This window comes from Uranotaenia lowii, chromosome 3 (assembly GCF_029784155.1).
Source record: "Uranotaenia lowii strain MFRU-FL chromosome 3, ASM2978415v1, whole genome shotgun sequence".
NCBI classification, from domain to species: domain Eukaryota; kingdom Metazoa; phylum Arthropoda; class Insecta; order Diptera; family Culicidae; genus Uranotaenia; species Uranotaenia lowii.
This window is the reverse complement of record NC_073693.1, coordinates 287,039,071-287,066,267: the sequence shown is the minus strand read 5'-3', so window position 1 is coordinate 287,066,267 and position 27,197 is coordinate 287,039,071. Positions and strand designations below refer to the sequence as shown.

The 27,197-nt window shown below is 34.1% G+C and overlaps 2 protein-coding genes across 3 annotated transcripts in view; one reads left to right on the top strand and one right to left on the bottom strand.

Annotated features, from left to right (window-relative positions):
* Positions 1 to 14,463, bottom strand: part of LOC129755097 (phosphatidylinositol 4-kinase type 2-alpha-like) — a 58,032-nt gene extending 43,569 nt beyond the window's left edge. The window contains exons 1-2 of one of the 2 annotated variants that reach the window (XM_055751430.1): positions 14,318 to 14,456; positions 13,320 to 14,119 (exon numbers count right to left, since the gene is read on the bottom strand). In XM_055751430.1, the coding sequence (XP_055607405.1) occupies positions 13,320 to 13,851 (532 nt within the window). In that variant the 5' untranslated portion in view covers positions 13,852 to 14,119; positions 14,318 to 14,456. Of the gene's footprint in view, positions 1 to 13,319 lie in introns of both variants that reach the window. The other variant, XM_055751429.1, reaches the window with a different exon arrangement.
* Positions 14,464 to 22,495: 8,032 nt separating this feature from the next.
* Positions 22,496 to 27,197, top strand: part of LOC129751613 (uncharacterized) — a 167,244-nt gene continuing 162,542 nt past the window's right edge. The window contains exon 1 of the mRNA XM_055747212.1: positions 22,496 to 23,116. Within this exon, the coding sequence (XP_055603187.1) occupies positions 22,991 to 23,116 (126 nt within the window). The 5' untranslated portion in view covers positions 22,496 to 22,990. The remainder of the gene's footprint in view (positions 23,117 to 27,197) is intronic.

The following is a 27,197-nucleotide window of genomic DNA, read 5'->3' as shown; positions in this document are numbered from 1 at the left end:
TCAAAATTACAGTAAATGAAATTCTCAACAACAAATACAAAAACTACGAAAAAAAAATTTACAGATGGGTAAAAATCAACCCAATGATGTAGAATTGGAATGAAAACAAACAAGAAAAATTCAGCTATAAAGTAAGCAAAGAATGGCAAGAAGAATATAGAGTAGGGTGGGATGAAAGTACGACCTTAGTGATATACTTTTTTTTAAGAAAAAATATTGCATTTGTTTTTTCAAAAAATCAAGAACAGTATTTCATTTCTTAGAATTTATCTCTCTTTTAAAACATTACGAAGATAATAGAATGGCTGATTGTTAGCTGTAATGAAAATGCCAAACTGATATTGAAACGTACTTTTACCCCAACTCTGGGCAAAAGTTCGAAGGATGTGGGGTAAAAGTACGAACATTGAAAATTTCACATTTCTGCATTAAGTGAAAAAATATGTATATCAATCTTTGCTTCCAGTTGCCGATTTTGTGTTCGCATCTGATACAAATCCTATACATGGGCGAACAACCTGCGTGGATTCGGAGCTTTTTCTCAAACCGTACTTGTACTCGACTCGTACTGTTATCTCACCTTACTCACATATTTATCGTTAAACAAAGGCAAACAACATTTTAAGATATTGCAAAATCCGAAACTTAAACCTTGATTTTCGCAAACCGCAGCCAAACCATCCGACATGCAGCGCCAACTGGATTTCACTTCGAGAACTAACAAAAGGGTGTAGGTTTTTGATGAAACAATCAAATTTCGGCCAGTGACTGAATCAGATCAGATAAGAAAATCTTTAATTTACTTGAACCAATGATTTTTGTATTAAGCAAATAGGATTTTTTCAAGTTTTTTTCAGTAATATTGAAATTCAATTTTTTTATTTATATGAACAAAGAAGTTATATCAATAAAAACGAGTTTGATGAAAATGTTGCAGTATGTCGATAAATTTTAATGGCCTATTTAAGAAGAGTCTACTGTTTTTACAGCAGAAAAATGTTATTTTGATGTTCCAGCATTTTCGATTTTAGTTGAGTGGTTCTTTGTTTTAATTTTATAATCACTTTGAATGCTTTATTATGTAGGTAACTAGAATTCCTTATTTAAATTTCATATTGTTCCTATAAAGTCGTTTCCTGGAGATTTTTAAAAGCTAAGAAAAAAATCAAATGTTTTTGAATGAGTTCTTTATTTGCAAAATCGTAAGCAACTCGTTGCAAAACTCGATTTTTTCATCACTCGTCGTAATTAGCCAACTCAGCAAGCAACGATGGCTTAACGTACGACTCGTGCTGGAAAAATCCATGTTTTGCAACTTGATGCACAGAAAAACTATTTTAATCTCCTTTTTTTTTAATCATTTGTAGAGAAAGTGTGATGATGATGTTTGGCCCATTGTACTTCCAATTCATTATTCGTTGTTATTAGTCTCAGAGTCGTGGGACGTGGGACGGCTAGCTGCCAGGCAATAAGGGACACAGCACATGAATATATATTATGTGTATAGCACCAAACCGAATAGCGACGGTAGGACTAGCGACGCTTTTTTACAAGCGGGATTCCTGTCATTCGCAGGTTTGGTTTTCTCTTTTTAGTCCAGTAGGCGAATTCGATGTAGTACTCGAACATTGTTTATGTTATTTATGTACATTTTCCTTTGGCCATTAATCGCATGCTTCAAGTCTCCATAGGAAACTCGCGCTGCGTCGTTATTATTTTCAACGTCGCGACGAATGCGACGTGTCGCTAGTAGGCAAAGTTGCTATGATTATTAGCGCTCATATTTTGGATTTTTTCTGCATGCATAATAACATACATACATTGCAATGACGGGAAAGTCTTCAACGATTTTCCGAGGCTTCGAGGTATAATTACAACAATACGAATGAATTGTGTCTTCTCTTTTCGAATCCTAGTCCAAGTTTGGCAACGGCAACGAAGCTAAGACTCAGTCGGAACGAATTCGCATGATATGACTTTCTAGGAAGCTTGTTTTACTGACGTATTGTTCTTTTCAAATAAGATTGAACATCATACGGGAATTAAACTTAAAACTTTAAAAAAACTTTGATTTGCTTGGTATGTCAAATTTTAAACTGATCAACGAAAACAATACGAGATAGGAAAGAAAAATCAATAAAAATCAGATAACCCCTTTGAAAAACTTTTTCCGGGGGGAAGTATTTCACCAAGCTTGCGGATTGGAATTTGTCCACCGACAACCAATCTCGAAAACAATTCGTTTCTGTCGGATCTTAAAGCTGGGTTTGTGGGGCGGTGTATTGTCATTCATCGTTGTAAGCTATAGTACACGTATGGAAAACTTCGTTGTCGGTTGTTTTATCGCAATAAAATCGGTCACCCGTTCCGTTCACCATTTGCTAATGATCCATCAGTATAGATTTGTTGACTGCAACGGTAATCTGTGTTTTAAGATTTGTATACATTGCAATCGCAGATTGCTTGTTTTCTCCAGTCTTGAACCTTTTTTTTATGGTCCAGTCAATCTTAGGAGTATTATCGAGAGTCTGCTTTGTGCTTCCATTGCGTTCGGTTCATTGCATCTCTCTCTCCCGCGCGCCGGTGTTTCATATTTGATTCAAAAATTTTACATAGTGACCCAGGGATAAATTAACCAGCAAGGTACGAATTATTATAAATGGGAACTCAAAGAAACCCTGCTTTTTATAGTTTTTGACATAGATTGGTGCATAGTTAATTGAATTTTGGGAAATCAACTATCCGATGTTGAAAACTTCAAGTGGCGTGGGTGTTTTTTTCGTCAGTGATAGTGGAAAATTGAGTTGAATGTTGAAAACATGTACTGCAATAGTGCCGTGTTTAAGTGATAAAGTTTGCCAAAAGGATAAATATTGACTTGGCCCTGTTTAATTGTCAACAAAAGTGTTAAGATGAAATTTCAAAAATGGCGTCCTGAATGCGCAGATTTAAGAAAAGTGTTGTAGCGCCTCCAATATAGCGCATTTGTCTCCGGGGTTTTGGGTGCTTTCCAAGTGCGAAAGAAGCGAGTGTGCTCAATATGCGAATGTGTGTGTGCTGTATCGATGGATCTGTGTTGCATTGAGGACCGAAACACGTTCGATCATGTGGCGCAACAGCAGCAAACGAGTCAGCGAGCGCACCTTCATGAACAAGCTGAATCGAGTTTCGGGTGAGGAATTTCCAATATAACTCTTCTTCTCTTCTTCTTTCTTTTCATTTGTCTCGCACTCTCTGCACGTGGTTACAGAAACAGATATCGCGCGCCTCGTACTGAGCTGTACTGAGTTAAAAACCAATCGTAGCATGCGTGATTTTTTAAATTCGAAAGTGGTGTAGATATTCTAGGAGACGCGAGTGCCCCTATTTGTTTTTTTTTGTTGGGTTTTAGGTTTCTTCTCTCTATGACTACTTCAAAATTCAATAAATACAAAGGGACCATTCAAATATTACGTAACGCGTTTAGGGGGAGAGGTTATAACAGCTTGTTACGTTCTGTATATTTTAGATACAAAAACTGATAAGAAGAAGTTACGGTCGAAAATGAACGAAAATTGCGTTACGTAGTATTTGAACGGTCCCCAACAGAACTTATCTGCATAGCTATCCTATCATAGGACTTATTATGTATGTATTTTTAATATGACATTTCACTTGAACTTTAAGCACGGAAAACTAGACATTGGGAAAAAACGTCGGATTTTTATTTCATACTTAGGAAGTTTGAAAGATGAATGATGTACATGAGATGAAGAACATATATTACGTGTTACTCACAAACTGCCTCCGATACACTGGCATTATTATCGTCTCGTTTTTTCTGGTGATCACTCATCTGTTTGAATCGATGTAAAAATAAGCCAAAATACGCCTTTTTTTTTAAGAATCAAGTATAGCAATAAAATTAGAGCTGTGTTGCAAATTTGTGATATGAATTAGACTGTGATTTGAATACCCAATATGTATATAAATATATAAAAAAAATCAATCAGGTAAATTGTAAGCAATAGAATTTTACAAATTTTAAAGATGTAAGCTATTGAAATCTATACGAGATCTAATTTCACAAACTCAAACATTTTGTCGATTTAGGGTCATTGTCCCTTTTTCTGTGAATAACTTGATTTGAAATTTGAATAATATGACATCATGATTTTGCCAGCCCTTTAAAAAAATCTTCATTCATATTTAAATGAAATTGATTTTTTTACTTGTCAAATAGAAATTTATTACCAAAAAGAATTAAATTATTATCATTTAGCTTGGAATTTGAAAGTTTAATTGCTTCCAACAGCTTAAATTGTGGAGTTGTCTTTTTTAAACTCTGCTGTGAAATCATTACTAGAATTTTAATACAAATATGACTGAGGGTAATTATCTTTCTGTTAACGATTTTCAGAGCTTGGTAAGGTCGGAACAAATTTCAAATCCTTCTTTTGTCACTCGGAGTTGGAACATTGCGAGCGGGTAAGGAGGGAGGTTGGGGATTATTAAATTATTTAAAACACCAATAAATTGGAATAAATGGCACGGAAGCTTGTATGCAACAAGATTGCATACAATATCATTTCACAAAACCTAGAAATCAAGTAATTTGCTATCGAAAAAATTCAATAAATTCAAGAATACAAAGGGTCACAAAGATCCCATCTCACACAATTAGTTTTTTATATGCTCTTGTACTCTTTTGAATATTTGATAAATTTTTCGAAATTCCTATAAAATACTTTAAACTTTAATTATTTTTCCCTTCGGATTTATTGGAAATGGTGACAAAAAAAGAAATTGATATTTGTTCCAGCTATAGTATCATGTGCATAGTATCTATTGTATCAGAGTAAAATTCTCATTCATGTTCCATAATAGTTTATAGAAGTGCTGAAATACGAGGTGTTCAAGAACCTTCATTCCATAGAATATTTACTGTGTTTTTATCCTGACTGATCATTCACAAAATAATATGATTTTCTTTCATCAATATTTTTAGGAACGGATAAATAGAGTTATAGTTTGGTACTGGTAAGATTTAAGGTTGCGTATTTAAGGTAAGAGTTTCACGGTGAGGTAAGATTTCATAATATTTCATCAATTTCATTTATTAAATAAATTATTTTTGAACGGCCACTCAGTTGCCAGCTGGGCAGGTATCTACACGTATGCGGAATACCTGTCGAAGATTCATAACACTGGAAATGTTATGAATTTTATACGGTTGCGAAACTGATTGTATCGTTCTACAAATAACACATACACATACACGTAACACTCATTACATAACAGTTCATACGAAGCCATGGTGTCGGGTATGTGGCTGTTTGCATTGTAGATAGGCCGAACAATTGATCTAAAGAATGCAAATAAGCGCATACGTTGGCGAAACTGCGGTGAATCCGTGCACCCATGGTGGATTACCTACATACATACATACATACATAAAATCGGTCACCCGTTCCGTTTTCGATTGGGATCGGAATTTGCTTGAAGTAAAAGGAAAATAGCACTTTTGTTGTCGTAGGACTAAATATAAACAAGATATGGGAAATATAAGACTGCTGAAAGTTAACACAGTTGTACCGTAAAGAGATTTTCAATGTCTGTTCGCCAACTACATCGTTAATAAAATTCGTGAATGACTCAAAGATATTAAAAACGACTATAATCGAAACAAAGAACTGCAGTCCGCTGAAAAAATTATTAACAAAAGAAGATTTTTAAATCTATTGTACATAAAAAGCAATTTCGGTGTGTTTGTTTGTTCGTTTGTCCTCAATAAGCTCAGCCGTCTTTAGACTTATAGAGCTGGAATTTGGCATGGATGCTCATTATGACTAGGAATGATGAAAAATGTTTTCAAATGTTCGGGTAACCCCTTTTCAAGGGGTCGTCCATACAAGACAAATATGGTTTTACTGATATTGACGTTACTATACATCGGATTTTGATGAAAATTTGCACATGAGTATTTTGAGGGACAAGCAATCGATTCTGGGTATCAAATTTAGGGTCATGGATCTAGGTGGTCGTCCATATTAAGGAGTGTATTTGAAAACAATGCAACGATTTGTTTCATGAATAACTGTTGATTGCATGGACGGGAATTGATGATATTTTCAGTGAATATACCAAATAATGTAATGTGTACGTGTACAAAATTTGGTGATAATTTGTCAAACGGTTTTTGATACATCCATTACTGCAGTTTATTGAAAAATATTCTGGGGCAGGATAGAGAAAAATCCAGGAAAGTCCCAGTGGGAGACCCGAAAGCAGCTGGAAATCAAATATACGATCAAAGTCCACAGAGGGAATCGTTCAAGAAGTCCTATAGGATTCAATAATGAGCTAAAATTTGAATTTAAGTGATGATTGATTCCATGAAGTTTAGGAATGCGAGAGGTTTTTTCAAGCTCAATCCGGAAATATCAATAGAGGAGGGGATAAAAAAAAATCATTTTTCTGACTTGCTCGTCTAGTTGACTAATAAATCGGCCTGACTTCATTTGTTCAAGGTAGAAATGCTGCCCACAGCACACAGTGGTAAAATATGAAAAGGGCGATCAAAACTATTTTCTGCTGAATCTTAACGGTTTAGACCTATAGTGTCTTCGAGACAAATGACCAAAATTACAAGGGCTAAAAAATTAGTTTTTTGAAAAATTGATTAACCCACCTAGTAGTGAGTTAGAAAACTAACTTTTTTAATATCCATTTTAGAGCTATATTGTCTGAGAAAAGTTTTTAGCTTGTACCAATTCTAGCAACTTTCCCAAGTAACCAAAAGTCTCATAGATACTTAATCCTGTGCATTAAAAGTTCACATTTGGCTGAGTAAAAGGTCCTCAAGAGAAATGAAAATAAGTGCCTGAATTGGACTTCTGAACGAACATAAAAAGTCTAAAAAAGTAGCACAGATCATTTTTGTGCGTTCCAAGTACCTTTAAAAATCCAGGATTCAATTTGGACTATCGTGCTTCGTTACGAACTTCTTACGAATTTTTTGGATCCATGAAGAACTTCTTACGAACTTTTTGGATCCATGCAGAACTTGTTACGAATGTTTTGGTTGCATGAGGAACTTCTTAAGAACTTCAATGCAAACGTATACATTATTTACAAAAAATGAAAGAATGGTAGGTTTTACTATCTCCGTCGGCGATTAGAACAAGAATGATGTTAGGAAAAGTACATTGGAATGGAAAAGTCCAGGTTCATAAGTAAATGATACTAAGGGAATATTTTACTAAATCCAAAACAAGTTTCTGCACTAGCTTTCAACAAATTCTTTACTTTTGGAACATTAATAATCCATAGTTTTGTTTTTGAGCCAAACAATCAAAAAAATCAAATTATTATTCAAATTTTGTTTTCAAATTGTTTTCAATGATAGTATATATTCACACCGAATCATATTTTCTCATTTTCCTTAATTTTCTTCATGGAGGAGTAGCTTTACAGAAGAAGCGGAGCGGTCTAAAGCAAGGTCTCCACTGGTTGGTAGGTACCTGGAGAAGCCCTCATATGAGAAAAACTTAAAACTATGCGACTTCTGATTTTTTTTCAGGCCCATTTTGAAGAACTTTGTTTTTTGATTTCATCCAACAAGAATCTAAAATTAAAAAAATATCGTTAGTGGCACAGAACAAATAAAACTCATTTTAAAAAACCACACTAATTCACGAGCTCAATATGGCTTTCCATTTGCTGTTGCAGAAAATTTAAACTTGGAAGAGATATCGCAGCACTTCATTATTGGTTCTTCTTTGTTAAACTAGAACTTGAAACAAAATAGTAAGGCACACATTTTACAAAAAGCAAAATCAAACATTTAAAAACTTACGTTTAATCACGAACCATGCGAGTCCGCTTTGAAAATAAATGATGCATTATTTGATGGATGCAATTGTTTACATTTTAAATACTAACCCTACTCGGAAAAGGTGATAAACCAGAGTTAACTTTGAATAGAAGTTTTAGATAACATCAATCTAAGTATTGGCTTTGGTACAGAGGTAGCATGTTCAGTTTTCACCAAAAAGGTTCAGGTTCAAATCTTCATGAAAATTGTAAGTATAAAATTCATTAAGAGTAACGGAAATAGTAGGTATAATAAAAATAAAATGAATAGAATTTCAATGGGAGAAGGGGGGTAAAGTAAATACCCCTACAATACTTTTTGAAAAAAAATCTTTTTATTCAAAATCTCATGCAATGGCTGAAAAGCCTTCTACTCAGCTTTGATTTTGAGACTTTAAAGTATCAATAAGAACTTAAATTTTAAGCTGAGTAGAAGGCTATACAGCCCGAAAACAGGGCTGAGTAAGCTTCTAAGAGACCGTTTTATGGAACTTTTGGTTACTTGGGTTTGCTCAAGGAATCATAACTGTTACATTAATCGTTTCAAAGTTATGACAAATTTAAAAAAAAAAAGCATTTTCAATTTTCAGTTTTTTCAACATAACTTTTTTGCACGTGATTTTTCATTTAAAATATGTTCTAAAGAGTTTTGGAGACAAAAAAGTTGTACACTTTTGCTGAATACACTGTATAAAAATTTTGAAGTTGAAACGAGATATCTTAAAAATACTTAACAAAAATAGTCATTTTGAACTGAATATATCTCCTGAGTTCGGACGAGTTCGGTTACATATTTTACAGTTTTGCAATCAGAAAAGTATCGTCTTTCAAACAAAGTACAACTCAAAGTGGCCAATTGTGACCTTCATAGTGTAAATGCCAATAAAAGTGAGCCAAAAGTGAAGTTTTTATACTCTAAAATGGATATTAAAAAGTTAGTTTTTCTTACTCACTACTAGGTGGATTAATCATTTTTTCAAAAACCTTATTTTTTAGCCCTTGTAATTTTGGTCATTTGTCTCGAAGACACTATAGGTCTAAAACGTTAAGTTTCAGCAGAATATAGTTTTGATCGCCTTTTTCATGTTTTACCCCTGTGTGCACTGGTAAAATAAACAAAATACGGTGGTCAAATCGTGCGCAAAATATTTGTACTGCTAATGGATTGATATTTTGAAAAATTTCATAATGGACAGCAAAACGGACTCTTTAGCGATCACCTGGCAGGTGTCCAGCCAGAAACTTTTTATTGACAAGTCTCGCCTATATGTTCCTGAGACAAACAAGGAGAACTAATTGAAAAAAATGATTTGATACTTGAGGAGTCTAACGATCTGTGGAAATTGAAAATCACTCAGTGTTTCATAACGATTGACACGATGAATGAGTAAATATTCAAAGAAAACTGCCTCCAAATGCGACTGGTTTCCCTGAAAAGCTCTACAATAGGTCGCAAAAAGTATATATTCTGTTTAAGTTGGATCTGGAATCGAGCCATTACGCAAAAATTGTGATGTAGCGATAAAATGTTAGATATGTTTTTTTTTTGTGCCGAAGGAGGACAATTGGCTAAATTTGTTATAACTTCGACCAAATCAAAAATTTTGAGTTATTTTGAAGGCCAAGCTTCAGGAAACAGAAAACTTATTCAAAAATACCGTTGATTTGGAAAACAGGTAGTTTTAAGTATGCATTATAGATGGCGCTCGTGGTGACCAAAAATTGAAGTCGAAAAACTTATTCATGGGACGTTATCTCAAAAATCACTTGAAAGAACATGACAAAAATTTGCACATGTGAACATGACATTACCAGGTAGCTTCTCTGAAAATTCCATCAGTTTTTATTTATGCATTCAAAAGCTATTCACAAAACTAAGTGTTGCATTTTTTACGAATACACTTCTTAACAATTCGCTGTTTTTGCGATATTAACAATAAAATTATACATTGGATTTAGATGGAAATTTACACATGGGAGTTTTAAGGGACGGTTAATTGATTTCAGGAGTCAAATTTTGGGTCAGAGGTCGGCGAAAGGGGTCGTTCATATTAAATGTTTTTGCGATATTGACGTTATTATACATTGGATGAAGATGAAAATTTCCGCATTGTGAGGAACGCTCTATTGCTTCCAGGTTTCAAAATTTGGGTCAAGAGTCAGCAAAAGGTTCACTGTTTTTGGTAATTGATTTCAGGCGTCAAATTTGGACAAGGGGTCGGCGGAAGGGGTCTAGAATAATTTTTCAATGTTTTTGCTATAATATACAATTACAGTACCGTTCATAATTGTATAGAAATTGGAAGCACGCACACCGCAACTTTGACTTTGAACTTCCATAACTGTTTACTCCGATGATATTTTTCGATCAAATTTTCTGCATAAGATAGATCAACTATCACACTATTATATCACGAAAATTGAGCTTTCCAAAGATTGTATGGCCAGAGATACACTAATTGGTGTATATACACTAATGGTAGGGTGAGATGGAGATTTTTGCGAAGTAAAATTTTCAGTTCAAGAAAGGAATTTATTGTACATGTAAGAAAATTAGCTCGCTTCCGGCGGAATTTGGTCCTAACTCACTCAAGGTCACTTAGAGACGTTTCCAAATTGATACTAATTTTTTATTTTAAATTTAAGTTAGTAATTCAATAGACCATCTGTATCATATCTCAAATTTTTACACAAAAAATGGGTCGTATTCAGAATGTATTTTTATTAAGAAGAGTAACCAACCAAATTCATAATTTTGAAGCTAAACATTTTAACTACAAAATTCGTTCATCGTGCATGTCACCAAATTGGTAGTTATGAGACAGGCGTTTAATACATAGGATAGTCAACAAAATTAGCCAAATAAAATAAAAACTTAATTTTATGATTAATCACTTTGATTATTAAAAAACGTCGTTACAATTTTTCTGCTAATTATAATTATTTTCAATTTTAGCTTCAATCTAATATTGTGTTTCTTATTCTTCTAAATACTCAACTCCACATTTAAAAAGGTTTTAATAAATTACGCAAGACCACAAAATTCACATATTTCCGACGCGCAGAAAAACTTTAGAGCTTATTTTTATTAAATACATTAAATCAAAATATGTTATAATTTTTATTTTTCTATCAGTTTTTCTTTTTTAAATAACTTTTAATAATATGTTAAAATCATTCAAGAAAATTCGGAACTTATTTGACAAAGCTTTAAAACTTTACAATAAAAATTAATTAAAGGTTTCACTATTAATTATAAACTTTTCCTAAGACCGTCGTAAATGATTAAATATAACAACAATAACAAAAAATTTCAAAAAACAAAATCACTCAAAAATGACGAAAAACATAAAATTTTTGAAAAACTCGAAAACAAATACATAAAAAAAATATAGATGACCAAAAATATCTAAAAAACAAATGCATCATGAAAAAAATTACAAATATGATAAAAATAACCAACATTCTACATATAACAAAAAAGATCTAGATGTGTCTAAAGCATGATGAAAAAATGACTTAATTTTATCAAAACATGATGAAATATTAAATTAATACAGACCCCGTTCATTTCTTGCAACACACCCGAACATTTTGTGTTGCTAAAATCGAACGGGTTTTTTTCAACTATTTTTTCACTAATTACTTTGAAAAAAAAAAACTGTTATTATCGTCATTTACGTAATATTGATTCAATCTTAGACCATTTTTAATCATTTTTAATTTTTTTATATCATGTTTCTAATGCATTTGGGACTTTTCTTGTTTTGTTTATAACATTTGATTTTTTTGTCATATTTGCTATATTTTCCATTCTCCATCATTTTTTAGTTATTTTTTTGTCATTTTAAAAGTTTTTCTTTTATTTTGTTTTTTTGATGATAAAAAATTCCATCATTTTTGATATTTTTGAGTAGATAATATTTTTATCATTTTTTTTTGTTTTTGTTGTTGTATTCTATAACCATTTAAGAAAATAAAAACGTATTTTTGATGTTTGTCTAAATAAAATTGGTCCTGTTATAACAAAAACTAAAAGATAATGTTCTTTCTGTATTCGTTTGGTCGAATGGTTGAAAGGGTCGATATTCGGTATTCGGCCGTTCTAAATGAAAACGTAAATAACATCAAAGAAAATAAGTTTTAAAGAACACACACAAAAATCTAAAAAAGAAAAACATAAAAAATTCTCAGAAGATATGAAAGCCTTTTAAAGGAGACATACAAAACTGTGTCCCTTGAGACAAAAGAAGATTTAATGTAATTCCAAAGGTGACATAAAAAAAAGAAAAAACATTTTAAAAAACTTGAGGTTTTGATGATTTTAACGTCGTTATAACCCTGCAATGCAAAGGTAACTGAATTTTAATTATCTGAGAAATACGTGCATATTTTCCAGTCAATATTTAGTAGAAATATTTGTTAGAAATGTTCAAAATCTGATTGAAATAAATCAACAATTTCAAAAATGACGTTTTTAATTTGATGGATGATTACTTTCATAAGACTGAAAACAACGTCTTCAAACCAATTTTATTGCATCAGCAATCCCTATATTCATTTAAAAAAAAATTTGACCCGGAGAGATTTGGGGAAATGAAAGCCCTTTAAGCACTAGTGTACGGACAATTTTTTGATATTATTTCGAGACTAGTCAGTAAATAAAAATGCCATGATCATTTTCACAAATAGATGGCGCTGACTCACAATGATCGAGTCATGCATGGATGAATGATGCAATATTATTTCCGTTTTCTTTTGCATAAATTCTAATGATATTCAGTGAAATCATAAGAAAAAGAAAATCCAACAAAAAAATAAAAATGAAACGAAAGAGATAAATTTTCTTCAAATGTATGGGCTCCAAAACAGAGACCAGAACTTCGATCAATCACCGATCCAAAATCGGTAGCAAAGAAAACAGTGACCTCGACCACTGTCTTCCGCAAAAGATCACGTTTCTCGTCGTGCCATAGACTACTGAAACTGATGATACACACCAACAAGTGTGCGCATTCAAGCAACGAAATCGAAATCTCTCAACGAGTGAGTCCAAAATGGAACAAAACATCCAACAATCAGTAGGTACTACACCGACCCGAGATTAGCCGACAATAAAACTGCTAAAGAAATCTCGGTTTGTGTCGGCTGCTGCTGAGTTTCGTTGTAAATATAGTCTATAGATAAGCCTCCGGCCGAAGTTCTTTCCAGTAGAGTGACAACAAGTCAGCCGCAAGCAAGAAAGATCGTTCATCATTCGCCTATTATTAATATTATTTATACAAATACTGCCCTCGATAATTGCATCCGATCCACCCAAGCCATAATCATCGGGGCAGCTATGAGTCATGATTGTGTCTATCTTGTATTACCCTCTTCGTTTCATCATTTCGTTATTACGCATTTCAATTATTGTCATTGGGCTTAGAATGGATTGCGAATGTCCAGATTGTAGGTTCGCTTACCTGGAAACTGGTTGTAGGTAATCTCATGTTCCCGGCCGCCCAGCAGCGGCTGCGATTCTCGATCGATGGCGGAATCCAGCGTGAAGTGCACTTCTGGGATGAGGGTAATCGACGACGAGGGCAATCCGGCTGCTGCGGCCGCCAAAATTTCGTCGGTATTGATCGATGTGAGCGTTTGCGGGGGGATGGGAACTAGAGAATCTCCTTCGCCATACTGTGGTCTGAGATGCTGAGATTTGTGTTGAATATGGGGCAGGGATTTGATCGAACCGTTGGCTGCCACCGGTTCCCTTTTGGGGGAAACTGTCCCGTTGATGGCGATGTAAAGGTTGGGGCCTGCTGCTAGCTCTTCTTCGCCACCGTCTGGCAGAATCAGATCATCTATCTCGGCTGGGTGCGTCCCGGAAATAAGAGCTGGAAACGATTTGCTGCTCGCCTGTACTTTCGGGACAACCGGAAATGGACGCACAGTCGAATCCGTTTCGTCGGTTTCGTCGAAATCCAAATTGACTAGCGGTTCGTCTGAGGTCATCGGAAATAGACTGCTGGCTCCGGCTGATGCTTCGTTGCACCGGATACCATCTATCACTTCCCTAGAGGTGTCTTTTAACACTCGTCAATCTATTCACTGGCCAGTGGATTCCCGGAACTCGCCCGGTAACACCACGAAAACAAAGAAACTACTTCCGCAACACTAGGCAAATCGAGAGAAGAACAACTTCTGGGAATCGACCATTATCAGTATAGTATTCTGACCTTTCTCTGCAGCTTCAGACTAGATTTGTACGTCTTCCCACTTCCTGCACCACCCAGAAAAAAAACCAAACCCAGAAAAAAAACCAAACCCACAAACACACACAAGAAGAGGAACACTGATAAGTTTTCCTTCAACTCCAGAGGAAAAAAATCGAACCTTGGGGATCCGTTTTCTCGCCTGGATGGTTCGTAATCTGACAAAAAAAACGAAATAAGCAGCTTCCCAAACTTCCACTAGTTACCCAGAACTACACCAATCACAATTCGCGACGAATTTTCTTCCCTTAACCGCGGATTTTGTGTGGATTCTCGTGGATTATTTCGACAAAAGGGCGACCACAATGACGACAACAGCGAGCGAGTTTCGTTTTTCGTGTTATCTTTTGCGTTTTCGTTTTCGTTTTGACAGCTGCTGTCTTTTTGCGCAACTTTTTGTAGCGCACATCCGGGCGCCCCTTAGCTGGAACAAAATTTGTTAGAGAAAATAAATAAACACGCAGAGAAAATGTGTTTTGATGTTGAAGAAAAACCAATTAAATATTTTATTCATAACTTTTACGAAATAACTGAAGCGTTCCAATGTGAACGATCTTATTTGATTGCTCACAGTTTCGCAAATTTTGAATTCTAGGAAAATTTAATCGTGTTACAGCCCAGAATACCAGCGAATTGTATGCATTATTGTTGTGGTTTGTTTGGGCGATGTAAGACGGACAAAAAAAAATGAAAATCAAATTAAAATTATTGTTATTCTTCTTAATTTCAAATATCAGAATGCCACAGAGATATTAGCATTTTAGTATTAGTATCTATCTGCATATAATTTGTATTAAAATACTCAAACTACTTTGTAAATGAGTTTTGAATGAAATCGAATTCTAAAATCTATGGAAAAAATACGAAAATCGAAGACGATAACAAAATATGTTATGAGGAGTATAACTTGAGGCGTTATCTAAAGAATGGATGAGAAAAAGCTGGGAACTTTTTCATGCAGTCACTAAAAATTCACTGCGAATTTAAAAATCAATATTCGATTATCATGATTTTTTAACTTAAGATTTCAAAAACGCTGTGTAAGTATGTACTGATTTAAAAAAGAGTTATGTCAAAAAATAAATTTATAAAAAAAACTCAATATTTTTATTTGCATCTAAAATTCTATTGATAATCATTAGTTTACTCTCGAATCAAAGATAAACTTAGGTGCAAGGGATATATAATTTTTTCGTTATAAGCCAAGTTTCTAGCCTTATGATAATTGTATAAGTTGCATAAATGTAGGCGACAAAGCAATTATACTTAGTACACTGAGTAAGTATATTGCCTTATTTAATGGAACTAATCAAAATTCTGATGGTTTTCATTAACAGTCAACAAACTATGCATTGCCTTAGGTGTTTTGTACGACCCTTACAAAAGTTTTGCAATGCGTTCTGATCACTGAAAGTTAGCAGTTGATCAAATTTCATAAGATACGTGAAAATTTTTAAACTTAAGCTTTAAAACATTAAACGTGTTTAAACATTAAAGAGACTCAAAATTTTCGTCTATCATGCGTATGCAGCCTAAAATTTCTTATTGACCTGCTAGAAGATCGAAAACAAAAACTTTTGCTTTCGAACCCCTCTAACGTATTGGTTTTATTTGTTTGTTTTGTTGTTTTATTTGGGATTTTAAGCCTCTTGGATTTATTCATCCCATAAAACGTATTGGTTACACAAATCGTTGTTCTTAGCCTTTTAATTCTTTTCTTATATAGCAATGGGAGAATTCATATTTTTGGTAATTTTAAGCTGTTCAAAATAGAAAACGAATGCAATAATGTACGAGCTCTCTCTTGTTTTTGGATGTGTTGCCTACATTTAGGCGTTTAATGTTACATAAGTTATTTCTAATTAGAGATGTACCGAATATTCGGTCGGCCGAATATTCGGCGCCGAATACCCGTCAAAAAACCGTTAAGCCGAATATTCGGCTCACCGAATCCGCGATTTAGAAGCTAATTTTTGACAGATCGTGTGTGTGTGCAAGAAAATGTAAATAGACGGGTTGAAATATTAGCTTGTAATTAATCATTATTTTCACTGATTTGGTAAGGATTTTCAAAAAATGGTAAATACAAACTTAAAGAAGAAGGCTCTGAGATTATTGTTAGCTAATGAAGAAAATCTGTATGTGCTGAGAGGCATCGTAAATCGACGACAAAAAAAAGTAATTTTTTTACTATTCCATAAACCTCTCGGAGTATTTCACATATTTTTGAATGAAAACTTAAGCCAAGTGCACATTTTCAAATGCAATTTGTTAAAAGAGAAGTCTATTAACATTTCTTCAAAATTTGGAAAAGCCCAAACAATTGATAAGCTAGAAATTTCTATTCACATATCCATAGATTTTTGCTATTTTCTACTAGTTTTTCTTCTGCAGCTGCATACAATCAGGCGTAAAAATTTTGAAGCTGAAGGGCGGATTTGGATATTTGGTGGTGGTTCAAGTGAATAAAAATAAGATCCTTGGATTACAACATAATTTTAGTTTATTTTATGCTATTCAATTTCGTACTTTTATCGGACCTTATGGGCTGATTTAATTCGGGAAAACTCATTGAAAATTAAATTAATGCAACCACAGAATATCAATTTAGAATTTAACATTTTATACTGTCTTAAGCTGAATCTTCTTAAATTTTTATATCTAACTTATTTATGAAATGTTACAACTAAATCCAATCGAACAGTTAGTTGATAGTAACAACGAAAAAAATCGTTCATACATATATACCAGCCAAAAGGACATAAAGTTCAATATAAAGATAAAATATAAAAATATAGATAGAAAATTTAAAAAAAAAAACGAAAAAGTCTTGAAAATCGGCGTAAAGAATTATTTTACATGTTGGTTTTCTCACCAACTGACTATTTTAAATGGAACAATAACATGGAATTGACTCTTCAACCGGGTTAATTCATTTTAATTTATGTGGAAAAATAAACATTAATTTATCAAAGGAGTTTTTTTTTCATAATCATTTGGATTTATGATAACTTTACTCAAAAGATTATAAAGTCGTCTATAATTTATCGTTCACCCGGAATGTTGTTCACGCAACATCGTACTACTCAAGATGGCAGCAGCGCAGCTTCGAAACAACGAATAGTTGAGCTAGGCATTCGGCCGAAGGGCCGAATAGGCAGAATAGGCTGAATATTTATTATTTTTAAATTTATACAAAAACAGACTTCTCAAGTTTTTTAACTGATGTTGGATAATTTATAAAATATCCAATGGTAATGTTGAAAAACCTTCAAAATCATCAAAAACATGGTTTCAGTTAAAAATTTTAGGTGCATTGGTGTATTTTTCCCTGTAGACAGCTTTATACTTTGTTTATCGTTAGTTTTCTTGATATATCCAGGCTTGCCCATAAACTAGGCTTGCCAGATACTTTCAGAAAAAAGCGGGACATTTCACCAAGAAAAAGCGGGACACAGCCGAAAAAAGCGGGACATTTAAAATAAGCTTAATTGTGTAGCCAAACTTAAAATTTTACCATCAGCCCAAGTTGTTCATAGAAAGTACACTAAGGTTAACGCAGATTGATTTTACTCAGTTTTCTCTCATGACTTCTATTTACACGGTTTTTTTGCCATATGCACTGCTATTTTCCACGGTTCTCATGAATTAACACGTTATTTGAGAGGAAATATTTCAATTCGTACATGAACTTTTGTTTAAAAAATTAGTTTGTTTGGTAATTTCTTTAAAAATTTGAAAACTCTAGAAAACTTCCTTCACATTTCATCTTTATATACTTTGGACAATTGAGTCGAAAAAGATGGCGTATAATATAATGCAATTTAACTAAGATTCCGGCGCAAAATCGTGCAATTTAACTAAGATTCCAGCGCAAATCTCTTTAATTATATAATCTATAATTATTTGGAGGCAACTTAAACAATATTTTCTTCAAACATTGGTTGAACGTGCTCCAAAAACACTTAACTGAATCATAATCTTACTGTAATGCTAGAGCTCCAGAGTTATTCAGTATTGCCTTATATAAACTATGAAAAATGCTGCTTATTTTGAGAAAATCCAAGCAACATTTGAGGTTTTTTAACAGGCTACAAGACCAAGTTTAAGTTTCATAAGTGGCCTAAAGGCTCTCATAAATCAAGTGTTATTTAGGAAAGATGTAATTGAAAGATTTTTTGTTCATCACAGAATTCAAATTGAGGCTAAAGTTTGATTTTTTCAGTGTTACTCAGTTAACTTTGTAAATTGTTTCCATGAAAAAAAAAGCGGGACATTTTGAGGAAAAAGCGGGACAGCGGGTAAGGCCGAATAGTTGAAAAGGTCAATATTCGGTATTCGGCCGTTCGCCGAATACCACTATCCGGTACATCTCTATTTCTAATCAATAGTATAAACTAAGGCGATTTATTGTTGTAACGGATAAATTTGAAGTTTAATTAGAATTGTTTTATGTAGGATAAATAAGTGAAATTTATAGTCCAGTAAACGATTCAAACTGAGCATAGATACGTGATACCTATCTCAATCATTCACCTAGCAACGATCTCATATTCCATAATTTAATGAATAACAAGAGTACCCCGCGCTGTTTTCGAATTCAACAAACAGACATTCCGACGTACTAGGGTTGGATCGATTCAAAGCTTGTTATTGGAAGATTTCTGAAATGGTTTTAAAAAAACAAATGATCAAAATCAAATTGGAGAAACTAGTACCTATACACATAAACCTACTAGCTCTTGTTTTTGTTTTTAATTTAATAAAATATTAGAAAGTAAAAAATGTGAATCAGTCCTATGAGTATGCATGCCCTAATGCAGCTGCTAGACGCGTTGTAAGCAATCGGTCAAAATGTGTTAGTTAAATTGCTTCAAATTGACAAATTGCTTCTAAGGTGTTTAACTTAAACGGTTGAGATGTTGACTTTTGATATTAATCCTTCTGCTGATCTGCGTATATTTTTGTTTGAAATAACGTTCAAAAATAAGAATAAGAAAGAGATGGGAATAATTTATTTAAAAAAATCATACTGTGCAATAATTAATAATAAATACGCAAAAATAATTGAAGCAAATCAAAACTGTAATTGTAGAAAAAATCAATTTGATGTTGACTGGATTCAGATCTACATTGCGCTCGCTAAATTTGCAAAAAGTTTAATTTATAATGTTTTAAGTTTTTTTTAATCATCTTCTGTGAAAACCAGGATTTATGAAAGTTTTTTTTAAGTTTTCTGATATCACAGGTTTGTTTATTAGAAACGCCTCATACTTTTTGGCATGAGGAAGCCCAACTCATTAATTTGTGATTTTGGGGATTTTGGCTTTCTAAATTCAAATCATTTGTCAAATTTGGCTTTCTAAATTCAAATCATTTGTCAAATTTTGTCTATCACATATAGTTTTGGGCATATAACTTCTGTAATTTTTTAAATTGATTAGTTTTGAGAAAAATATAACTTTGATATCTGATAAATTAATAAACCTACATAAAAACTGATTTTGAATCTTTCCTTGGTTCAATTAAGAATTCATATCTGGAAAAGATATTTTAGTTCCAGGAAAACAACGCTTTAAAAAATAATTTCTACTTTTTTTTAGAAATTTGAATAAGATTACAACTATTTCTGACATCATTCAAGAAAGTTTTTAAATTTTTGATATTGAAGATTTGATCTGTGGTGAAAACTTTGTTGAAGAATGCAAAACAATTTTGCTTGATAAAATATCAAAAATTCAATTTGGTTAAATTTTTTTTCAAAATTTCATCAAAATTCCTATATTTTGCAGAATTGGAAAAAAATGGCGAAAGATGTGTTAAACTTCTTTCTCAGAATTCAAAATTATTCGCGGTCTTTAGTAAAGAAGATCATTGAACTAAAATCTTTATTTTCAAAATGTTTGTAATGTTCAATAGTTTTTCTAAAAAAAGTGCACACATTTTTTAATAAATTTTTAGCTATTTTCCAAAGCTATCTCGAAAACAGCAGCTTATGTAAAAAAAAACTAATTGCATATTTGGAATCAGCGCTCCCAAATTATTCAAAATTAGTTCTAAAATTCTTTGCACTACAAAAAAAAAGGATTTTGGTGCCTTGTGTGATTTCGGAACGTTAGTATAATTTTATCTGATCTGTTTTTGATACGCTCGCCAGATAAATCTGTTTTTATTATCATCTGGTTAACAAAAATTAACGATACACATCCATATGATATGCCACATAAACCAGGAAGGGCTCCTGCTGCCATTTATTTGTTTATCACTCGACTCATGACGCCAAGATGACCGAGACCCATTATCAATTACGAAGTGATTTCTCCTAGTTATTTTTTGTTACATTGGCCACCGTGCCAAGCTAACAGGCAAATTCGAATGAACGAGTAATAAACTCTACCAATGTAAGTTAGCCCGTGAGATGTAAACATTCGAATTCAGAAGTGTTGGAATGAATTTTCAAATCTGAATCCTGAATTTGAATTCTAAATTTTCAATTCTGAGTTCAGAATTTTGAACTACTGATTTTGAAATTGTAATTAGCTTCTTATTCAAGGATCAGATTTATTTCAGAATTTGAAATTCAATACCGATATTATGTTTCAAATTCCTTCCTTTTGATAGTGATGATTTTATGAGTAGGAAATTGACAGTGGCAATACTATTTTTTGTTTTTTGGTTACGTTTGAGGAGTGGCTCCAGAGAGTTGTCAATGTAAGATTTTATCCGATAAATGTATTCCTCGTAAGACTTTAAAATTAGGCCCTAAGATTCAGAGGGAGATAAGTTTGAGAGTTGAGTTTGATTGATTTTTCCAATCTTAATCTACATCTGCTGCAAAACCCCAATTAAAAAAAATAATAGTTTTTTTATTGAATAAAACTGCTCGAATTCAAAAAATAGATGAGAATTCGAGCACCTTGATAACTTTGAAGCGCGTTTTTCCGAAATTATTATTTAGCACTTATCTCCCTCTGGTTCCAAGGGCCTCAACTATTTTCCTAATTTGCTTTGAGTTAAAAATATCAAAATGATTTTTCCAAATAAAAAATCTGCATGAACACAAAAAAATAAAAATAAATAGTATCCTACAGAAGTATCGCCTCGAAAATTGGTAAAATTGTTACGATTCAAATTTTACAGAAATTTCTTCTCTTAATAGTATCAATTCAGTTTGAATTTTTTTGTAGCTCAACAACATCGCTACTTTATACCTCGACCAATGTGTTTCGAAACACAACACTGGATCACTTCTAAAATTTTCTATAAAGAATAAGATGATTCCAGAGATTTTTTACCCCTGAATTTATGCACCCATTTGAAGGTTTACTAGGATTTCTTGTATAAAATTTTGATTTGACAGAAAAGGTATAAATTGGATGATCGTAAACGATCCCTGAAGCCGAACAAAGCTTTTAAAGGCCAGAAATCGCATTTTAAAGTTGTGATCCCAAATTAAGCTCATAATCGCCGCAAAACGCTTCTAAAGGCCAGAAATCGCAATTTAAAGTTGTGATCCCAAATTAAGCTCAGAATCGCCGAAAAAACGCTTCTAAAGGCCAGAAATCGCATTTTAAAGTTGTGATCCCAAATTAAGCTCAGAATCGCCGAAAAACGCTTTTAATGGTCAGAAATCGCATTTTAAAGTTGTGATCCTAAACTAAGCTCAGAATCGCCGAAAAACGCTTCTAAAGGCCAGAAATCGCATTTTAAAGTTGTGATCCCAAATTAAGCTCATAATCGCCTCAAAACGCTTCTAAAGGCCAGAAATCGCAATTTAAAGTTGTGATCCCAAATTAAGCTCAGAATCGCCGAAAAAACGCTTCTAAAGGCCAGAAATCGCAATTTAAAGTTGTGATCCCAAATTAAGCTCAGAATCACCGAAAAACGCTTCTAGAGGCCAGAAATCGCATTTTAAAGTTGTGATCCCAAACTAAGCTCAGAACAGCCAAAACACGCTTTTAAAGACCAGAAACCGCATTTTAAAGTTGTGATCCAAAATTAAGCTCAGAAACGCCGAAAAACGCTTCTAAAGGCCAGAATTCGAAGCCCTCGGAGAACAAGAAAAGTAACTTAAAATCACAAGTTAAAATGCACTGAAATTTTAAGATATTATTTTGATACCTACCCATCATTTCGGAACCGCAAAGTAAACTTTCTGAAACCACTGCACTGGTCCATTCCGAAACAAACTGTTATGACGCCGCTTCTAAGTTGGATTTGATTCATCTATGTACTAACCAATTGAATTAGCTACTTACAAACCCGAGAGAACTGGCCAAAGGGCAGACGTCTTGTCATGATTTCCCTAAACGATATCGTCATAACGAGCATAACAGAATAGGACAGTTCTTCTGCAAAATTCAGTTCAGTAGTTCATCTGTACTTGATAAAGACGGTCAAATTTGTCTAAGGAGTTGGAAATAGGTCGTTGTTTGTTTCAGTTTATTCTTGAAAACCAAGTGAAAAAACCGTTAGCAAACATGTGTTTCTTGGAGAAATTTGACATCGGTGACATTTGAAGCAGGACATAAAATCGATGTCTTGAAAAAATGACATTCTTAAGAGTCGAATGAGCGCATGTGCCTTTGCGTGGGTTTTTTTCCTTCGTTCGTGAACTAGAATCCGGTAGGCTGGAAGCTGTATCCCGAGCCTGTCTGTGATGAGAAACATCTGATTTATATTGCTGCATGGTCGGCTTTTGAAGTCCTGAAGCAGGTGAAGAAAAAAAAATCATTCATTCTTAGTCTCAAGTGATAAGTGAGGGTGAAAATCGATTTTGCGAATAATTTTCAAGCAAAAGAATATTCTCTGTTGGTGATTGAGCAAGAACCGAACCGAAAAAACTGGAAGCGGACACTTCTGCCGGAAATCGATCCGAGATGGGTGTGAATGATATCGATGTGCCAGAGGATGTGCTTACATCATCCACCTCCAAGATGGACCGGGTGATGTTGCAGCGAATTTTCGAGAAAACCGAACCCAATTTGGTGATCGATTCGTACGAAGTAGGTATTTTGGATATTTGAGTGGAACAAAAATAGTATGATGTTCATTATATTTTGCAGCCAGTGGAAATATGTGTAACAATCATATTAGAGATTCGGAATGTAAAACTGTTCTAGATTATCGATAACAGTTTTTGCTGTTATATTCTTATAGTGTATGAATTATTGTAAAGCCTAAAATCGTAATTTGCTTACATACAGAATCCTTATCTTTATTTCTGCAAGAAATTATAAATTCTGTTGGATTCTAAATCCAATATTTTGCAATTTCGATGAAGTTATGATTTCTTCAACTTTATGATTTTTTTTACAAATTCAAAAATGCAATCGACAGATATCTATCAATGTAACCGTGGTTAAATTTGAAGACATTTATTGAAACAAGAGATAAAAAAAAATGTAATTAATGTAACTTCCATTCTCAAATTCAAAAATAAAAAGTGCATTTTTGGCCTTATAAGTTTTCATTTCACAGTTTGTAAGTGTCAGACAAAGAGAATTTTAAAATTTTGTCTTCTACCCTACAGTCATTGCATACTTTAAAGGGGGAGTAGGGTCTAACGGGTAAAAAAACACCATTTTCACGAATTTTTTTAGAGCTATCGTTCAAACAAATGTATTCAAATTTTTTGCATTATACAAAGCATTGTTAAAAGAACATTTAGTGATTTTTTCGTAGAAAAATATTGAAAAATGAGCTGGTGACGGAGCACTTTCGAGGATGCCTTTTGTAAAACAGGATTTGCGGTGGACACTGTATCTCAGCACAGAATCATCTGAAGTCAAAAAATCAGAGCAAAATATTTTTAATAGGTGTTTTTCTGGACCCCAACGATTTTATTTAACTTTAAAAAAAATTTATTAAATTTTTGTGGCTGTTTAAAGTAAAAACTACGATTTTTCACGAAAAAATCCGCCAATTTTTATCTGTAAAATCTTCCCAAAGTAAAAAAAAAGAAAATCGTTGGGGTTTGGTATTTTATATGTAAAAAATATGTTCCAAATTTGAAAAGAATCGGTGAAGTAGTTTTCAAATGACGATGTCCACGTCTACTGACTTTAACAATGTGCTTTCGAGAAAAACGCGTTTGAAGTTTCTGCTCTGTTGCTTCTGCAGTATAAGATAAGAGGAGTTAAAGGCCTATAATTTCTACAGTTTTGCTTCGATTGACTTGAAAATTTCACACAACATTCTTGAAATGTTTTAAAATAAGAAAATAAAAAAATAAAAAATCGATTTTTTGAAAGTGTTAGACCCTACTCCCCCTTTAAGGTGCTATATTCTAATTTTTAGATAAAAACAGTGTTTTGAGTTCTATTTATCAGGTAATTACTGGGTGAATATTAGTTATTGAACAAATATAAATAATCTCGTGGTTAGCAATGATCACGATCTACTCAGAACAAAAATATATCTTTTTGGACTCTAGGTATCAATTGAACCCAGAACATACATTTTGTTAAACTTTTTCTAAAAAAAAGTGAGAGTTGACTGTTACTTTGAAAATATTGCATATGGATTTGCGGCAAATGCATTCAACACTTTGGATAGAGCCCAAAGTATCACGTATTCAAACGAACGAAAAGAGATATTCAAACATAACCGAAACGTTTTTGGAAGTACGTCATTTCCAAACATAAGACAAATTTAGTCCCGAAAATTCAAATACTTTGGATGAGGCTTCAGAATTTTTCGTCGAATATTTTCGTTGTATTTACAGCGTTTACGATTTAAATACAGAACTACGATTCAAAGCCGCAACCGAAAGTATTCCTGAATTGAGACTATCGATCACAGACATTCAACGACAAATTTTAGAGCTCGATGAATTCAAAGTAAATGGACCGGATGGAATCCCAAATTTATTCCTCAAAAAGTGCGTAACCCGCATCGAAGTGCCTTTGCAATTGCTATGCTCAGCTTCAATTCGTGAAGGTCGGTTTATAAAACTATGGGAGATCTCACACGTTTTGCCGATTCACAAGAATGGTTCAAAACAACCTGCTGAAAACTATCGTGGAGTAGCAATTCTCTCTGCTATTCCTAAACTGTTCGAGAGCATAATTTACGATCAAATGTACTCATGGTGTAAGACTGGCTGTTAGCCAATCGATAGAAAGTGCAGTGAACCCCTAACAATCCCTAGGGTCGGCACGCTTACCACAAAAATACTACGTTGCAGGGAAGTTCGGGAAATCTAAGGGAAAACTCCTCGGCTTAGCAAATTGGTACCTTTTATTATTTTCGGATTCCACCCACCACTTTCTTACTTCTATCTGACCTTTAGCTGTGCTGCGGGAAACGTAGCGGGAATGTGCTCCTTCTTCCTCCTTCGGCGTCGAGCTCGGGTTCGTTTAGGTCGGCTTTGAGGTCCGCTGATTCTCGCGGAATGTACCCGGCCCCACCTTGGGAGCTGAACCGGGCACTGTTGGGTCTTCGACGGTAAGCGAAGCGGCGCGTGGCAATAACGTACCTGGTCCCACCTTGGGTGCTGAACCAGGTACCGGTGTAGGTCAAACCGACGTTGTAGCGGTTGTCGGTCGACGTTATCGGGCGTCGCGCAAGACGCTCTCAGATTGAGTTAATTTGAGTTTTAACTCGAAACAGCGGGGTCCTATTAATGTTCAGGAACCAATTAGGGGACGGTTATGGGCAACGGTAAAATGGCGTAGGATTACCTGGAGTTCCAATATTTTATGTAACCAATATATTTTTTCTGGGACTCTTCTGCGGGTGGTAGTTCCTGTTCCACAATTTAACAAGAAGAACAAAACACCACCGTTTCTTAATTTGAAACTATTAGAGGATCTAAGAATATTTGCGTGTGATCTCTCAATGTGTTCGCGAACTAATGGCCAAGTCTATGACTATTTCCGTCTTGACCTGCTTTAACCCCATTACCGTTCATTGCCCTCGTCCGCGTCTGTTTTCGCTTTGCCCGATCATTTCGCCCCTTCGCCAATTCGCTCCACATGCGGCTCACATCTTCCAGCGGTCCTCTGGTGGCGGGTTGTAGAACGAACATGTTCGCTTTGTCGTTCGCTGGGTTAGGGTGGCTTTGTGAACTGCCTCACCAAAGAGAAACCCTTAAACCGCCACGAACACCACGGCAACGTTATTTAATTAAATTTTCAAAAAGATCACCGCAACATCCTCCGACAGACTAGCAACGCTTACAATGGTTAGAAAGAAAGATGTCACATTTTCAGCACGGCTTCTGAAAAAGCGTTCAACAGTGTCGAACTTGGCGGAATTCGTTTCACGAACTACTCAAAGGATGATACAGGGATCACAAGTTGATGCCATATATCCCGATATGTCAAAGGCTTTTGACGTGATTGACATTAATGCTTCCCTGTCAGTTCTATGTCAAAATGGAATTACCGGTACTTGCCTGCAATGGATTGGTTCATACCTACCAGAATAAGAAAAGTTTGTGAAGCTTGGGAATGCGAGTTCCAGCGTATTTTCGATTAACGGTGGTGTACCACAAGGGTGTCACTTGGGACCCCTTCTTTTAATCAGAATGAAATGAAGAATGAATCAGTTATGAAAGAGTTTCCCGGACTGTTGCGTGACGTGAATGTTTTGATATACGCAGATGATCTGAAAATGTTCCTTCCAGTTCGAAACTCTAAGGATTGCTTGGCTCTGTAAAACGCGCTATTTTGGTTCTCTGAGTGCTGCAGCGCATTTGGATTGAAAATTTATGTCTCACAATGTAGCACGGTGGTAACGGAAGAGGAGTAACATCTTGCATGAATATCGTTTCAAAAACAGCAGTATCATTGCTAGAAATTCACCGGTGAAGGACCTAAATAGGCGTTGAGTTGGATGCGGAACTCAGTTTTTCAAAACATATCGAACAAGTCGTTGCCAAAGCATCTTTATGTACGGTATGATAAGTGGGATTTGTCACGATCTGAACAATCCTTACACCATTGTTTCGATTTATGTTGGTCTTTGAAACGAACACAAACACTTACAGGATCTCAAAGAAACTCAAAGAGATTCCTTTTTTTCTTAACTCTATAAGCTTACACACTAAGATTGCAATTATTCCGCTCGGGACCATGATCA